Source organism: Vicia villosa, linkage group LG3, assembly GCF_029867415.1.
Source record: "Vicia villosa cultivar HV-30 ecotype Madison, WI linkage group LG3, Vvil1.0, whole genome shotgun sequence".
NCBI lineage: Eukaryota > Viridiplantae > Streptophyta > Magnoliopsida > Fabales > Fabaceae > Vicia > Vicia villosa.
Genome location: NC_081182.1, coordinates 148893930 through 148912136, shown reverse-complemented (window position 1 = coordinate 148912136; position 18207 = coordinate 148893930). Strand labels below are relative to the sequence as shown.

The 18207-nt window shown below is 34.7% G+C and overlaps 2 protein-coding genes across 2 annotated transcripts; one reads left to right on the top strand and one right to left on the bottom strand.

Moving 5' to 3' along the window:
• Window positions 1-3200: 3200 nt before the first annotated feature.
• LOC131659148 (aspartic proteinase CDR1-like) lies at window positions 3201-6342 on the bottom strand. The gene is made up of 4 exons (XM_058928380.1): window positions 5490-6342; window positions 3652-3703; window positions 3357-3508; window positions 3201-3238 (listed from the first exon to the last, which is right to left on the bottom strand). The coding sequence occupies exons 1-4, from the start codon at window positions 6340-6342 to the stop codon at window positions 3201-3203; spliced, it is 1095 nt and encodes a 364-aa protein (XP_058784363.1).
• A 930-nt stretch (window positions 6343-7272) lies between these two features.
• On the top strand, window positions 7273-7611 carry LOC131659147 (uncharacterized). The gene has a single exon (XM_058928379.1). It carries the CDS (start codon window positions 7273-7275, stop codon window positions 7609-7611), a length of 339 nt encoding a protein of 112 aa, XP_058784362.1.
• Window positions 7612-18207: the final 10596 nt, after the last annotated feature.

Here is an 18207-nt window from a genome sequence, read left to right as displayed (position 1 = left end):
TTACATATCTAATAATTTATTTATAGATGTATCATCCCTCCATCCGTCCACAACAACTTCGTCCTTAAAGTTGTAATTAGAAGAAATAAAAAAATTCATCGAAGTCATATGACGTTGTATTCCATAAATTGCAATCCAACAACATAATTAGTGATAATTCCATGTACTTGTTGTTGTTGAACTCGATCGTTTGGTGTATATTCCATCATATTTCATTAATGACTCCAACACGGTTAGTCTCACATGTAAGTGTCTCAAGGAGATAACCTATTTTTTTTTTAAATTATTTTAAACCAAATTCTTATAGTGAATAATTTGAAGATGGTTACATCGCACATAAAAACAAAATTCAACTAACATAAGAATTCCAACAACAATTAAAAAAACAGGGATAGGGAGTGAGCAAAATAACATTATAACGAGAGAGGATCCTCTCCATTTTCTTTCTCCATTTTCCCTTTCCATTACTATAGTTTTAGAGACATATGTGTGCATAAAAAATAATTGTACCCATTAAATGTCACATTATTACATTAATATTTCCAAAACTTTAGTAATGCACAAAATGGAGAAGGGAGGAAATGGAGAAGATCTTGACTCTATTCTTTATAGGGGTGGAGCAGACCCTTCAGGAGGTTGAACAAGCCCTTTAGAAGGTGGTACTCCTAGATGAGCAACAACAAATTTGGAGGGGCCGACATCATTAGCGTGGAGAGTTTCTTTGAGAGAGGCTTGGTTGAACAAGCCCTTTAGAAGGTGGTACTCCTAGATGAGCAACAACAAATTTGGAGGGGCCGACATCATTAGCGTGGAGAGTTTCTTTGAGAGAGGCTTTTCAGTCTTCATCTTGCTTTACCAAAGACTGTTCAAGGCATTCATTATTTGCTCCATAGACCCTTTCATTTCTTCTACACTTCCATTTACCCCTTCTATCTTGTCTTTAAGGATACTTCGTTATGTTCAATATGTTCCATCATCTTTTTTTCGATGAGCTCTAGTTTTGGGTCGGGAAGTCATCTTGCTTTTTCAATGTTCTGGTGAAGATGAGATGAAATAAATGAATTTTCAATGCAAATGTATATGCACGTAGGCCCATGGGTATGTATGCATATGCAAAAAAAAAATTGTTTATTTAGATGGAACTTCAAAATTTGTATTTATTATGAGCATTGAGAAGTACGAGAATAAAGATAAGAAATAATAGAGAGACAAGTTGATGAGAAAGGAAAAAACTTATTTATTGAACACTTTGGGTCTTATTTCTATTTGTTAATTTTTAGTTTGTTTTATGTTATTTCTTTTATAATCTTTTTTTAATAAAGTTAAAAAATATTTTAAAATGATATTAAATCAAATATCAAATAATTACTAATATCATTCCAAAATCAAGGATCCCTCTATTCCTTTTTATTTCTAATTTTCATTTGATTTCTTTTATTTTGTTTAGCTTAATTAAATAAAATGATTAACAAATATTTAGAAAATAATTTTTGTTTCTCAATTAATTAATTAATTAGTTTCAATAATCAAACCATTCTTCAAAACTTAATCAATATTTACTATTCAAATGAAAATCCAATTCCAAACATAGACAAATCAAACATGTTAAATCTTTTCATTAATAAAGTTGAATTAAAAAGGACAATTAGATGTACACCCTTTTGGCACCATAATAATTGGACCCGAGGCGCACATTTCCATCTAACTGAGCATTAATCTTCTGCCTAAAATACTTAATTAAAATTTGGACTAAAAAGGACGATTAGATGAACATCCCTGAGTGATCAAACCCGAGACTCACAACTTGGTCTAACTGGTCACCCGTCTTCCGCATAGTTAATTTCTATAAAAAAATTGGATTAAAAAAGACAATTGTTTGCAAATCCTATAGCTCCCCGAATAATCGGACGTGAGGCGCACGCTTCGTTCCAAACGAGCATTCGTCTTTCACATGAAAACAATCTCAATGCATCAAACTTATTTTTTCCCTAGCGCATTTTAAATCAAACTTTCACAAACAAGTGGTGCTTTATCCATTTATACGTGAAACAAACAAATGCTTCAGCCTCCAAGTGCGAGCGACAAGAAATGTTTAACCGTTCAATATGACCTAAGCATCATTCTCTAAAAGCAACCAACAAACAAAGTTTTTCTGCCCAGAACCACGTAACCTTGAATTCCTTATAGCACATGAGGATAAATATGAGAAAGACTCGCAATCTTGTCAAGAAACATAATAAAAAATATTTTCTTTAGTTCTTTTTAACAAAGTACTACATAGCTTTTAATTCCTCATCTTACCAGAGGATACGTAGGAGAAAGATTCAACATCTTCTCAACCAACCTAATAAAATACATATTTTTAGTCAAATACACTAAGCTAACACTCTTATTCACCAATTAGCTAGACGAATTCTATTGAGTACAACCGATTTGAGGGGTGCTAATATTTTTCCCTTGCATAATTGACTAACGAATCCAATTTAGATTGTGACGACCATTATTTTTCTCTTTTAGGATTTTATCAAAATTTTCCCTTTCCTTTTGAAATAAATAAACTTTAGTGAAAATTGTATATTTCGAGCATTTGTTATGCTCGGATATTTTTCACACTACAACACAAGGTCAGCTTCATGTTTCACAAAGTTTCCCTTAATTATTAAAGCCAAAATATTTATACTTCAGTTTGATATTAAAATAAATTTGAACCTCTCCCTTCTTCCTCAATTTGTATGACCCTTCTACATGATATTCATTTTTTCAGTTTTCTCTTTCCCATCCTACACTTGCTTTTGAACTTGGAATAGATTATGTTTGGGTTAACATTTGCTCTTGATGATCATGGAGAGATGAAAATGATAGCAAGAAAGGGGACTTGCGATCACTCCCTTATCAATATTTTTCTCTCTTCCTAGCAAGGGAAAAGATGATGTAAATGACGAAAAAACTAATACTAACAAGGCGGAACACTTACATATAAGATACATAAAAAGTTAATTTTGTGCACTTTACTTAATGCACGAATTTCCAATATGGGTTTTGCTTTATTAGTTGAATCTACTTTTTTTTAACAAGCATTATATATAGAAAAGAGAAAAAGAGTACATAAAACCAGGGGGACATATAGCCTAAACCCAATGAATAGAAAAAAAACCAATAACCTAAAGAAGTTCAATAGGAAATACAAGATACAACAAATCTCAGTTCAAATACACATCCCGGGCACAATCCAGTGAACCTGCGTACAGATACGAAACTGAAAAGTAAAAAGTGATTTGTTAACCAAACTCAGATTAATGGATGGTGAATGAACTCGATCGTCAACACAGTAACAAAGTCCTTAACCAACAACTTACTATTGAAACCAACAAGCAAACGCGACCATTTTTGGTCCTTCAAACCGAAACAGTGAAACCGATAATGTAGAAGAACATCATCGCCAAAACAACACAAAATCAACAAAGATGAAAAATCGGTTTCAAACACAGAATGTTCAGTAGCGGCTAATCTAAAATCACAAGTCAGATCCAAAATTTTTGAAGAGAAAAAACCAGATCAAAACTATGAGAGAAAGCACCAGCCAAAAGAGAACCATCCAAACACCGACTGAAGAAACCTAGCTCCTGAAGAACTCAAAACAACACAACCAACTTGTCGGAGAAGCCTGATAAAAGAGCAACCACCCGAAGATTATCGGAGAAGCCTGATAAAAGAGCAACCATTAAAAGATTGGAGTATGTAAAGTACGAAGAATGAATCTGACCGCCTACACGAAATCAGAACCACAATCTAGCAGCTTACTATAAAATTAAAAGCAAGCAATAACGACCATTTCGAGCCTAACAATCCAAAGCCAATCGGCTCGGATAATAAACACCAACCTGCAACCACGACAGAATCTTGAACACGCCGGTAAGTGAAGAGCAGAGGCCGTTGTGAAAAAAGAACATTTCCATCGGTGATTAAGTTGGAAACAACAAACCCAAAGGGGTTAGAAAGCGATGCGATTTGAGAACGTCGCACCACCTCTCCGTGTCTCTACATAGTGACTGAGAGATTTGGATCTGAAAGGGAAGAAGGTGTACGAAGAATGAATCTACTTGATATTCTTTGATATTCATTAATTACTTAGTAACTTAAGAGGATATCTCAATCCACCCCATAATACTCTCACGCACCTGGCGAAATTTCATTTTTGTCCCCCGCTTCCGGAGGTTTATCTATGGAAGCATTTTTTTTACATTGAATTGTTTCGTCGATACATCTACGGGACCTTTTAAACAATATTAAATAAAGGTTCCTTATTTATATCTACGAAACAAATCAACGTAAAAAAAAGGTACTTCTGGAGATACACCTCCGAAAACAAGGATATTTTTGGAAACACACATGATCGTGAGATACTTCAAAGAGTGGAATGAGACAATCTCTAACTTAATCACTTTTTTAAATCCAATTGTATCTTAACTTGAATTATGTCACTATGAGAAATCATTCAGAGTTACCAATCGTTAATTGGTCCAGTGATGATTGACGATGGATTTAGTAGAGAGGGTTGCGGTTCGATCCCCTGCAACTTCGATCAAGAGGAGGTTGGACCCACTTGATGTCAAAACTGACTCTCAAACCGAACTATACCGGTAGAGATAAGAAAAAAATATTCAGAGTTGACCCATATACCCTAATTATTCAGAGTTGACCCATATACCCTTATGGTAAAACATAAGCAGGTTTTCCAACTAATGTTTCGGGTTAAGATGTCATAAAGAAAGATTGGCAAGTTATTATGACTTTCACAATGTTACCTTGTGATTTGTGATGTTGTGAAAATAAAAAAGATGAAAAAAAACCGTTGCCAAAACCAAGGAGGAACTAAAATTGAAACTGCAATATTTATAGGGACCAAAAACTTATTTAACCCAACATATAACATAAGTATTATTATTATTATTATTATTATTATTATTATTATTTTGTCTATAATATGTGTTATTATTTTTATAATTTCGAAGAAGCTAAATATTTTTTAAATAAATAAAAAGGTTGGAAAAAACATAGAAAATAAAGAAAAACCTAACCTAAAAAGAAACTTAGAGATTTTCTTAAAGAGATATGAAACAAATTATAATTTTTAGGCTTAAATAGTGTTTTCGTCCCTATAAGTTAGCGTGTTTTTTAATTTAGTCCCTGTATCTTTTTTTTTTGGTCCAAGTCCCCATATGTCCATTTCATGTTCACTTTGGTCCCTGACGTCCAACTTCCGTTAAAAAAACACCTATAAGCATTTTTTTAACGGAAGTTGGACGTCAGAGACCAAAGTGAACAAGGAATGGACATATGGGGACTTGGACCAAAAAAAAAGATACAGGAACCAAAATCCAAAACACGCTAACTTACAGGGACGAAAGCATTATTTAAGCCTAATTTTTATTATCAATTTACCAAGTAATTTTGGTAATTATAGTTTGCACCCATTCAATAGTTAGTACAATTAGTAGGTTTGAATGAGACAATATTCTTTTTGAGATCATAACCAACCAAATAGTTCACTTGTGCCGCGTTTCCAAAGATGCCAAATCCATTTTTAAATGGAAAAAAAGCAAAACATTGTATCCCCTTGTATAGCAACTCAAAAGCGCTACTAACATCTAACTTAACATCTGCACCAATAAAATGTGCAGTAATTTCAGGAAATTTTAGATGTTGAGAGGATGTGGTATTATAACAAAGCCTGTATGAACCAGCAGGATCTTGAAAACGCTCTAATTCTACCGCTTTTATAACAGTTGATTCTAGCCTATAATAATAATAATAATCTTTTGGTAAAAGAGTAAGAGGTGTACTAGAGTCTAACAGGATGTTATAAGAAGAATTTACTCCTTTAAACCCTTCAAATTTTATTCTTTTATTTCCCACACTAAATGCTTTCAGGCTTAGAAAGTAACTGTGTTGTTTTTTATCGAAAGGAGTTGAAACAACATTATCACCAGAAACAACAGCAACATGTCCAAAATTGAGTTTGCTAGATAAACTAAACTTTCTATAATAATCATTGACGACTAAACAATATGAAAATTTTCCATCAATTAAAGATCCTAATTGATTTACCATTGACATATTCCCCGGTCCAAGGCTGATTATACCTGAACTTTGACCTTCAAACGTCATTGTATTGGTGTGTCCACAACCTATTATGATTTTAGAAAATGAGACAACAGAGCCAGAGGTGAAATCTAATGTAAGAGTATCCATACAAAGATATCCTTTTGTCTTTGTTCCACGACCATAATCCATGATATATTCACATGTATCTCCATCATTAGAACAAGAATAGCCTTCCATAGATTCAGGGCCGGATTTGGGCCTGCGCAGTCTAGCCTACTGCACAGGGCCTCAAAAAATCCAGGGCCTCAAATTTTTACTTTATGTTACCTTCTAAATCCAGCCCAATCAATTAATAACTTTTAAAAAAAATAACAGCCCAGTTAAACAAACCAGAGTCAAATAAAACACACAATATATTAGCCCGACCCATAAAACACACACCGCATTGAACCATTGGTTATATGCATATATATTAGATTACGCACCGTACACGACAATACGACATCATAGTGTGAAGTGAATGCCTTCAAAAATTAGCAAATAGATAGCATAAAAAGGTTAAAGCTGCGCTTGCATTTTCTAAATTACTAGGTTCATCACTTTTTTAATATTTTTATTGATTGTACAAATTTTACTATTAAAAATAATGTTTTTTATTAATATTATTTAGTACAAGTTTTAGTGTTTATTTCATTGTTAATTTATCATAACTTATATAAACTCATTAATCTTTATATATATATAAAACTTTTTTTTCATAATTTATTTGTGAAAATTATAAAAATTTATTTTTTGAATTGTTAATTTGTTAAATTATAATTTTATTTTTTGATTACTCATTGTCTTTAATTTTTTTATCGGTTCAACTTTGACGTTCTTTATCTGATTCAAACTCAACACCGTGCATTTGATCAAGAACAGCAAGAAATTTCAGGTTTTAATTTTTTTCATTCTTCAAACATGTCTTCTAAATTTCCTCTTAAAACTAGAAAGTTTGATTCTGGATATGAAAAGCGTAAGAAAAAAAGAAGACTTGATGAGTTAACTCAATCTCAATTCGGAGCTCTTGATAAATTCATAATAAAAGAATAAAAAAGTTTAGTTGAAAATCAGAATGCTGATAATGTTGATTTATAAATTCTTGAAAACGTGGTTACTACTAAAAATATGGAAGATAATGTTGATGTTAATGCTACTAAAAATGATATCTTAGACGTTGAAAATGTTGATGTTGAAAATGTTGATAATGTTAGTGACAATGGAAAAAATATATTTGATTTGAGAATTTGGGATTCTCTTGATTCCAAAAGTATTGATTTATTAGCTACAAAAGGTTCTAAAAGAGATTTCTCTATTGTGAAGGGTCCTAAAGATAAATCGTCTAGACGCTTTATGACTAATTTGTATACTAGAGTTTTATCAAATGGAGAGAAATGTGATAGAGATTGGACTGTTTATTCAAAAGAGCTTAATAGAGCATTTTGTTTTTGTTGCAAGGCTTTTTAAAAAGGGACTGGTAGAGGTCAATTAGCAAATGAGGGTTTTAGTGTCTGGGCACATGTTGGTGAAAGACTTAGAGAGCATGAAATAGGCATGGAACATATTAAGAATATGACTACTTGGTATGAGTTGCGTCATAGAATGAAAAACTTTGAGACTATTGATAAAACATCTCAAAGATTGATTAACAAAGAATAAGATCATTGGAAAAGTGTTTTAAAAAGAATTATTTCAATCGTGAAATTTCTTGCTAAACATAATTTAGCCTTCCGTGGTTCTAATGAGAGATTGTACCAAAATAGCAATGGAAATTTTTTAAGCTTAATTGAAATGTTAGCTGAATTTGACCCATTTATCCAAGAACAAGTTAGACGTATTGCAAATGATAATATTCATGTTCACTTTCTTGGACATAGCATCCAAAACAAGATAATACTTTTGCTTGCTTCCGCAATTAAAAATGAAATCATTAGAAAAATCAAACAAGCAAAGTATTTTTCAGTGATAATTGATTGTACTCTTGATGTGAGTCACCAAGAGCACATGTCTTTGATAATGCGATATGTGAATGTTTCTTTAGTTTCCATTAGTGTTGAGGAATATTTTTTAGGATTTATGAATGAGGATAATACAACTGGCCAAGGCTTTTTGATGTTTTACAAAATGAATTGAAAAAGCTTGATCTTGATCTATTTTGTCCTTCAACCTGTGGCCAACTAACTCTGGCAGGAAGTGGACCAGTACATCCTTCTTCATCATCCAGGTTGTACATCTTCCTTATCAACTTCTCTGTAATCACAACTTCATTCCCTAACACGAAGGAGATGATTGCAGTTGGAGTAACCGTTGCATGAGCCCAGAAATCTTTTACAAGAGCCGGATAAATTGGTCCAACCAATCTATCAAGGTAGTTTGACCATCCTTGTGCCATTGTCTTTGCTTCAGGTTTGAAACCATGTGCTCTCAGATTTTCAAAGTCCACTGAAGACTCACACAGAACTTCCATCTCTGCAGTAGGAATGGAACAGGTCTTCAAAGGAGCGAAACCACGCTTGCTCAAAACCTGTTGAGTGGAAGACATTTTTGTTTGGTTTGAAGAGTTTGATGAAGGATTCATGATGAGATTCTAAGTTGCAGACACAAACTAGGGTTTATGTGATGAATGCAAAAAGAGAGGGACGAATGAAGAGAGAAAGTGAAAAGAATGAAAAGAAGATGAAGAGAGGTATTTAAAAGATTGAATAAAAGAAAAATAATAAATGCAATATGGTTTAAATGAAATGATTTCAGAAAAACATGACATCAATTTGCATTTAATGAGATATGACGTTAGGAGAGATAAAGTGACAAAATGAAATGATTTGCACAGTTACCTAGGGCGGCGTCTCCTCAACTACACACATGCTTGTCCAAAAATAGTGAACACGTGTTCCTTTTCTGGAAAAACTGGTGACAGCTGTTTTACTTTAAAAGAGATTCTGAATCATCTTAGATAATGAAACGTTAGTAATAACAGAATCAGAACTTCTAATTGATCATAATCAGAACTTCTTATAAAAACATAATCCCAACACATTTCAGAGAGTAGCCATACATAAGATCTTCTCATCTTCTCATTCTGGGCATAAATCCATACTGATATTCTTCAGAATGAACTTAAACCTATCTTCAGCAAGGGGTTTTGTAAAGATATCAGCCCATTGATGGTCTGTATCCACAAAGTTTAAAGAGAGAACACCCTTCTGAACATAGTCCCTAATGAAATGATGTTTAATCTTAATATGTTTAGCTTTGGAATGTAAGATAGGATTCTTAGATAAACATATGGCAGAAGTATTATCACAAAAGATAGGAATGTTACTCTCATATATTTGATAATCTTCTAGCTGACTCTTCATCCAGAGCATTTGTGTGCTACAACCAGCAGCAGCAACATATTCTGCTTTTGTTGTTGAGAGGGCAATGGTAGCTTGCTTCTTGCTGTACCAGGAGATCAGATGACTTCCTAGAAATTGACAACTTCTAGAAGTACTCTTCCTTTCAATTCTATCTCCAGCATAGTCAGCATCATAGAATCCTACTAAGTTGTATTCTTTAGATCTTCTGTAGACTAAACCACAGAAGTTAAGTGAGATTCTCTAGGATCTGATTGGAATCTAGCGCACAAACAAACACTGAATAGAATGTCAGGTCTAGAAGCAGTTAAATATATGAGAGATCCAATCATACCTCTGTACAACTTCTGATCTACCTTCTTACTTACCTCATCCTTACCTAGAACACACGTTGGATGCATAGGAGTTTTGGCTTCTTTGCTTTCAGAAAGATTAAACTTCTTTAGAAGTTCTTTCACATACTTCTTTTGATGAACATAAGTTCCATCAGAAGTTTGATTGATTTGAATCCCAAGAAAATACTTGAGTTCACCCATCATACTCATTTCAAATTCAGCCTGCATAGACTTAGCAAACTCCTTTCCAAGTGAAGCATTAGATGTTCCAAAAATAATATCATCAACATAAATTTGACAAATTAAAATGTCTTTCTTAGATTTTTTACAGAAGAGAGTCGTATCCACTTGTCCTCTAGTGAAACCACTGTCCAGAAGGAAAGAAATTAATCTTTCGTACCAAGCTCTAGGAGCTTGCTTCAATCCATACAATGATTTCTTAAGTTTGAAAACATGTTCTGGAGACTTAGAGTCTTCAAAACCAGGAGGTTGGTGGACATAGACTTTCTCATCTATATAACCATTTAAGAAGGCACTCTTAACATCCATCTGATACAGAGTGATGTTATGCTGAGTGGCAAAAGAAATTAATAAGCGAATAGATTCTAACCTGGCCACTGGTGCAAAGGTTTCTGTATAGTCAATACCTTCTTGCTGACTATAACCCTGAGCCACCAGTCTGGCTTTGTTTCTTACCACTTCTCCCTTCTCACTAAGCTTATTTCTGAAAACCCACTTTGTACCAATGATGTTGCATCCTTTTGGTCTAGGAACAAGATCCCATACATCATTCCTTGTAAACTGATTAAGTTCTTCTTGCATGGCAATTATCCAGTCTGGATCTTCTAGAGCTTGATCAACAGAAGTTGGCTCGATCAAAGAGACAAGACCTAATTGACATTCTGCATTGTTCTTAAGGAATGCTCTGGTTCTGATAGGATCATCTTTCTTTCCAAGGATCACATCTTCTGAGTGAGCTGAGGTGAGTCTAGAAGATCTTCTGACTGTTGGCTCTTCAGAAATTCTGAGATTCTCTAAAGATGCAGCAACTTGATCTTCTGATTATTTGCTTCTGAGATTTTCAGCTTCTGAAACTTTGCTTCTTGGTTCTACAGCTTCTGATATATCAATATCTATATCTGCAAAATTCTCAAACTGCTTTGGCTTTTCAAGACCAAGCTTATCATCAAATCTGATATTGATTGATTCTTCTACAACCAATGTTTCAGAATTGTATACTCTGTAGCCTTTAGAGCGTTCAGAATATCCAAGAAGGAAACATTTTTGTGCCTTAGAATCAAACTTACCAAGATGATCTTTAGTATTCAGAATAAAACAAACACATCCAAAAGGATGAAAATATGAAATGTTGGGCTTTCTGTTCTTCCACAATTCATAAGGAGTCTTATTTAGAATAGGTCTTATAGAGATTCTATTATGAATATAACATGCAGTGTTTATTGCTTCTGCCCAGAAGTGCTTAGCCATATTGGTTTCATTGATCATGGTTCTGGCCATTTCTTGTAGAGTCCTATTCTTTCGCTCTTCAACTCCATTTTGCTATGGAGTTCTAGGGCAAGAGAAATCATGGGCAATACCATTTTCTTTGAAGAACTCCTCAAAGAATCTGTTCTCAAATTCACCACCATGATCACTTCTGACCTTTATGATTTTGCACTCCTTCTCAGATTGAATCTGAGTGCAGAATTCAAAGAACACTGAATGAGACTCATCCTTGTGTTTTAAGAACTTTACCCATGTCCAGCGGCTATAATCATCTACGATGACTAATCCATATTTCTTCCCTCTGACATATGCTGTTTTGACTGGTCCAAACAGATCAATGTGCAGAAGTTCAAATGGCCTTGAGGAAGAGACAACATTCTTAGATTTGAATGCAGGTTTGGAGAACTTGCCCTTCTGACATGCTTCACAAAGAGCATCTGATTTGTATTTCAGATTTGGGAGTCCTCTGACCAGATTTAGTTTGTTAATCTGAGAAATCTTTCTCAAACTAGCATGTCCTAATCTTCTGTGCCAGACCCATTGCTCTTCAGAAACAGACATAAGGCAAGTCACCTTCTGCTTCTCAAGATCAGAAAGATCAATCTTATAAATGTTGTTCTTTCTCTTGCCTGTAAATAGAATTGAGCCATCCTTCTGACTTACAGCCTTGCAAGACTTTTGATTGAAGATTATGTCATAACCATTGTCACTTAATTGACTTATGGACAATAAGTTATGCGCTAATCCTTCTACAAGAAGTACATTAGTTATGGAAGGAGAGTTACTAATACTTATGGTTCTAGAGCCAATAATCTTGCCCTTCTAATCTCCTCCAAACTTGACTTCTCCACCAGATCTAAGCACCAGGTCTTGGAACATAGACCTTCTTCCCGTCATGTGTCGCGAGCACCCAGAGTCCAGGTACCATGACATGTTGTGCTTTGTCTTCTTTGCTGCTAAGGATATCTGCAACAGAAATTATCTTCTCCTTAGGTACCCACAGTTTCTTGGGTCCTTTCTTGTTAGTTTTCCTCAAGTTCTAATTGAACTTGGGTTTAGCATGATAAGTAACAGGAGGAACAACATGATATTCTTTAGGTTTGGCAGCTTGATATTTTTTAGGTTGTGTCACATGCTTCTTGGTGTGTGAAGTGTTAAAACTTTTGGCATGTGAAGTGAGCCTAATATCATGTGAGTGGCCATATTTGAACTGATCATACAATGGCTTGTATGTGATTTTCAAATCATCTACAGGTTCAAATTTACGTGGGATATCACTCTCATAGCCAACGCCAATCCATTTGTTTCCTGAAACACCATATATCATAGAAGCAAGATGGCTTCTGCCAATACTTCTAGATAGAAACTTCCTGAAGGTCGAGTCATATTCTTTCAGAATATGATTGAGGCTAGGAATGGATTTTTTTGATTCAGAAGGAGATCCAATATCTTTGGATAATTTTAAAACTTTTTTTTTCAGTTCAGAATTTTTCACTTCAAGCTTCTTAGTTTCAAATTCAAATGGCTTTTTCAGCTTTTTGTATTTGATACTAAGATGAGCCTTGAGTTCCAGAAGTTCAGTTAAACTGGAAACTAACTCTTCTCTAGATAGTTCAGAAAATACCTCTTCAGAATCTGATTCTGATGTAGATTCTGATCCGTCATCCACTGTGGGCATCAATGCAAGGTTTGCCTGCTCGCCTTCAGAGTCTGATTCTGATTCTGATTCTGAATCATCCCATGTTGCCATAAGACCTTTCTTCTTATGAAACTTTTTCTTGGGATTCTCCTTCTGAAGTTTTAGACATTCATTCTTGAAGTGTCCAGGCTCATTGCACTCATAGCAGATGACCTTTTTCTTGTCAGATCTTCTGCCTCCAGAAGATTCTCCTCTTTCAGGCTTCTTTGAACTTCTGAAGCTCTTGAACTTCCTTTGCTTGCTCTTCTTGAGATGGTTTACCCTTCTGGAGATCATGGACAGTTCATCTTCTTCTTCTGATTCTGATTCTTCAGAATCTACTTCTTCAGCCTGAAAAGCGTTAGTGCATTTTTTATAATTAGATTTTAATGCAATGGACTTACCTTTCTTCTGAGGTTCATTAGCATCCAGCTCAATTTCATGACTCCTCAGAGCACTGATCAATTCTTCAAGAGAGACTTCATTCAGATTTTTGGCAATTTTGAAAGCAGTCACCATAGGACCCCATCTTCTTGGCAAGCTTCTGATGATCTTCTTGACATGATCAGCCCTTGTGTATCCCTTGTTAAGAACTCTCAATCCAGCAGTTAGCGTTTGAAATCTTGAGAACATCTTCTCAATATTCTCATCATCCTCCATCTTGAAGGCTTAATATTTCTGGATCAAGGCAAGAGCTTTAGTCTCCTTGACTTGGGCATTTCCTTCATGGGTCATTTTCAATGACTCATATATGTCATAGGCAGTTTCCCTGTTATATATCTTCTCATATTCAGCATGAGAGATAGCATTCAGCAAAACAGTCCTACACTTATGATGATTTTTGAATTGCTTCTTTTGATCATCATTCATTTCTTGTCTTGTAAGCCTTACACCAGTAGCTTTCACTGGATGTTTGTAACCATCCAGCAGCAGATCCCATAAGTCACCATCTAGACCAAGGAAGTAACTTTCAAGTTTATCTTTCCAGTATTCAAAGTTTTCACCAACAAATACTGGTGGTCTAGTATAACCATTGTTACCATTTCCATTGTATTGCTCAGCAGAGCCAGATGTAGATGTATTTGTTGGATTTTCACCAGACATCTTGACTTAAGCGTTTTTCTCTTCCTGAATCTTTTCTAAACACGGTTAAGTGCTTGCACCTTAGAACCAACGCTCTGATGCCAATTGAAGGATAGAAAAACACTTAGAAAGGGGGGGGGGGCGTTGAATAAGTGTAGCTTTTAAAACTTGTAAGATAAAAACAATTTGCACAATGATTTTTATCCTGGTTCGTTGTTAACTAAACTACTCCAGTCCACCCCCTTGGAGTGATTTACCTCACCTGAGGATTTAATCCACTAATCATACAAGATTAAAATGGTTTTCCACTTAGACAACTTCTAAGTCTTCTAGAGTATACTGATCACAACCTGATCACTCTAGGAACAAACTGCTTAGATACCCTCTAAGAATTTCTAGAGTATACTGATCAACAACCTGATCACTCTAGTTCTTACAACTTAATGTAAACAAATTCGTTTAAGAGTTACAATGCTTCTTATAAAGCTATTATCACAACTATGATTTTCTCTTAAGTTTAAGCTTAATCTCACTAATGTATTACAACAGCAATGTAGTGAGGTTGAAGATGAAGTTAGAGAGCTTTTTGAATTTGACAGCGTTTCTGTATATTTGCGCAAGTGTTATATTCAGAATTCGTAAACTTGCTTCTCCTCAGAACTTCAATTTATAGGCGTTTGAGAAGATGACCATTGGGAGCATTTAATGCTTTACGTGATCCGTACAACATTGCATTTAATGTTTCACTCTTTTGTCAACTACCTCGAGCCTTGCTTTCGCTGTGTCTACTGACGTTGCCTTTAATAGCTACTAACGTTCCTTTTGTCAGTCAGCGTAGCCTGCCATCTTGTACTTGCTTCTGATCTGATGTTTGTGTAAACAACGTTTGAATATCATCAGAGTCAAACAGCTTGGTGCAGAGCATCTTCTTGTCTTCTGACCTTGAAGTGCTTCTTAGCGTGATACCATGAGAACTTTAGTGCTTCTGCTTCTGATCTCAAGTCCTTCTGATGCTTCCATAGACCATGTTCTGATTCTGCTTGACCATCTTCTGATGTCTTGCCAGACCATGTTCTGATGTTGCATGCTGAACCTTCTGAGTCAGTGCTTCTTGCGCTGATTTTGTGCATACTCTTTATATAATTCCTGAAATGGAAATTGCATATTATTAGAGTACCACATTATCTCATACAAAATTCATATACATTGTTATCATCAAAACTAAGAATATTGATCAGAATAAATCTTGTTCTAATAGTTACTCTGTTGTTATTCTGTCTGTCTGGCATTGGATTGTTGTCTGTTTGTGTATGCAGGTATTTCCTTTAAAGTCCTTGATGGTTAATTCCAAGGCATTGATATAAGGTTTACCCGAAAACAGCCGTTACTCTGCCCGATTTTCGTCAGAATTTTAATGTGCTTAATGCGAAGTGGTGCTAAGATAATAAGTTCATCTGGATCCCCAAGTATGTGTTGGTTTGGTATTGATAAGTCCAAAGGATGGGAAATCTACCTTGACTCATAATGTCAAGTGTTGGCTTCTTTTTCGGTTAGACCGTTTCTTTCCTTAGCTTTCATTTTACGCAATAGGAGAGCCTCTTCATCTCCTCCCTGTCATACCCCAAAATTTTCCCACACTATTTCTCTTATACAAATTCAAATCAATACACAAAGCTCCTAGACACACTCTCCTATACAAGGCTCTGAAACTAGGGTTTGGTTGATTCAAAGGAAAATCAGTGAATCAATGGCTCCAAGGCATCCCACATGGCTCAATATATCTTACATTATCCCTATAACAAGTATCAAGTCTCAATTCAAAGGATTGGTCACTCAATTGTTCAGAAAGACAACCGTCGACTAAGTTAACCTAAAAGTCAACTGCGGTCAAAGTAAAGTCAAAACTCCTGATTTTTTGTCAAGATCCTCATATTGAAGTATCATTCACCATTTGATCAAGAATTGATCATGGTTCATCAAGGAAATATCAAAAATCAACAAATCAAAAAGTTTCTAAATTAGGGTTTGTACAGGAGAAAGTCAACTGAACTTTGACCAGCCATAACTCTCACATGGAACATCAGAAATTTTCCATCCAAAGCTCATTTTGAATAAAATTGAATTCTCTACAATTTTGACTCTCACATGCCAAGTCTAACAATGCTTCGTTTGAGAGATATGGATCAAAAGATTACAGGTCCTTTTTGGAAGTCAACCGAAAGCAGTTTTTTGTCACAGCCAATACCATCAAGATAAATTCTTCAAATGGAAAAAAGCTTCCAAAGTGGCTTGTAGAGGACATCTTGAGGTTTCCAAAAAGTCCTCGAACTCCTTCATATCTTAAAAATTGAGGGAGATATGCCTCGTTAAAGTTGGTCGATTTAAGAGAAAAAATGTGAAACAAAATGCTTCAAATTGAGATTTTTTTGCAAAGGAGCCCAATCTTTAATGATCCAATCTTGATCCTCAAGTTATCCAAGGCCCTAAATTTAGTTGCCACGAATTTTTGGATTTTTATATGATTTTATATGAATTTTTAAATCATGAAAAAGTGATATTAATTTATAAAAATCATGTAAAATTCAAATCTTCAATTAAGAATCTTACTTCAATTTCATTCAATCACCATTTATACCATATATTCAACCCAATTTCGTCCAAGACAACATTGGTTGGGAAAGATTGAGATTGAATCAATTTTGGAAGCCTTTGCAAATCAAATTTTTAATCAAAATTTCTATCACCTAGAAACAAGATTTGATTGGATTCTTCACAATCTTGTTAACCTAAAACCATCTGCTATAAGTACAAAGTGTATCCACAAGGTTTAGGGGATTGGTGGCTGCGTCAAGAACTAGAAGAAAGCTCCACAAAACCGAAAATTCAAGTGCCATGGCAGACAGATTTTGAGGCCGATTCAAGCTCTCCCACGCATCCAGGAAGATTCTTCGTTCTCCTATGAAGCTGTCTGTATCATCACCATCGATTGCAACGTTCAGAATCGCAAGCAACGCCCACGGTTTGCTTAAGTTTTTTTTAGCGTCGATTACGAGTTTTCACGCATTAGAAATTGAATTTGATTGCTGATTTGTGTTTAGATAGATGCTATTGATGTTTCTGGAGATTTAATTTGATTTTGATGCTTGTTGGAAAGAGTCACCATGGCTAGGGCTTAGAAGCTCCGAGAGAGGGGTTCTTATTCTAGGCCGAATTAGACCAAATTGTTGTTTCCTTCACGTTAGTGAGACCAAAACGAATGGATCCATGACCTCCTTTTTGATTTTTGTTGCTTGCATAGCGTTTTATGATCTTGCAGGGCTAAGGAAACGCATGAAAACCGTTGCCAAAGGGTTCCATGTGTTGCAGAAAAATCACGAAGAGGAAGAAGATGCTACTGGCGCGCGAGTTTTTTTTGAAAATTATTGTCTTCTTTGTTTTATTCAATTATGTGCGTGTGAATCTATTAAACAGCATAACAGAGGTGGCACAGATGGCAAGGAGCGTTCTTGGCAAAGCGAAAGACCTGGGGTCGATCCTCACTCCAGACACTCGTTTTTCTTTATTTTCTTTGATAACCTTCATGCGCAGATTCCATGTAACACGCCTCTGAGTGACTACCATGCATCCCAGACGTGCATCGCCAGATTCACAAGAGGACCAATCCAAGGGCTCAGGAGACGCTTGTCTATGGTGTACAATCAAGACGCAGCCACACCCAATCACAAGCTAAGCTTCCAATTTTCTTTTCTTTTTAATTACATAACTTTATTTAATTTATATTATTAATATATATATTATATAAAAATTTCCTTTTTCTACAAAAATTCTAAAAAACCTTTTTTATCTTAATCATATTTTTTTTTATTATTTTATTTTATTTTGTCATCGATTATTCAATTTTATTTTATTTGTTTTAAAATAGTTTAAAATTATTAAAATTGTTTTAATTCATAAATTAATTTTGATTAATCAATTAAAATATATTTTTGACCTTTTACAAATCCGTATTTTTAATCGATTTAATTAGTTAGGTCGAAGACCAATAATTAATTAAATCCGATTGTTATTCAATTCAATTTTCATTCGGTTTAATATTTGCGAGGAT

Excerpts from the sequence above, each read along its gene's own strand:
- LOC131659148 (XM_058928380.1), bottom strand. The coding sequence starts at position 6,342 with ATGGAAGGCTATTCTTGTTCTAATGATGGAGATACATGTGAATATATC. Across the intron at positions 3,704-5,489 it reads CTCATTCAAACCTACTAATT|GCTTCTCCGATAATCTTCGG; the intron begins GTACTAACTATT and ends CTCTTTTATCAG. Across the intron at positions 3,239-3,356 it reads TTTGCTTGTTGGTTTCAATA|GTTCACTGGATTGTGCCCGG; the intron begins GTAAGTTGTTGG and ends ATCTGTACGCAG.
- LOC131659147 (XM_058928379.1), top strand. The coding sequence starts at position 7,273 with ATGGAAGATAATGTTGATGTTAATGCTACTAAAAATGATATCTTAGAC.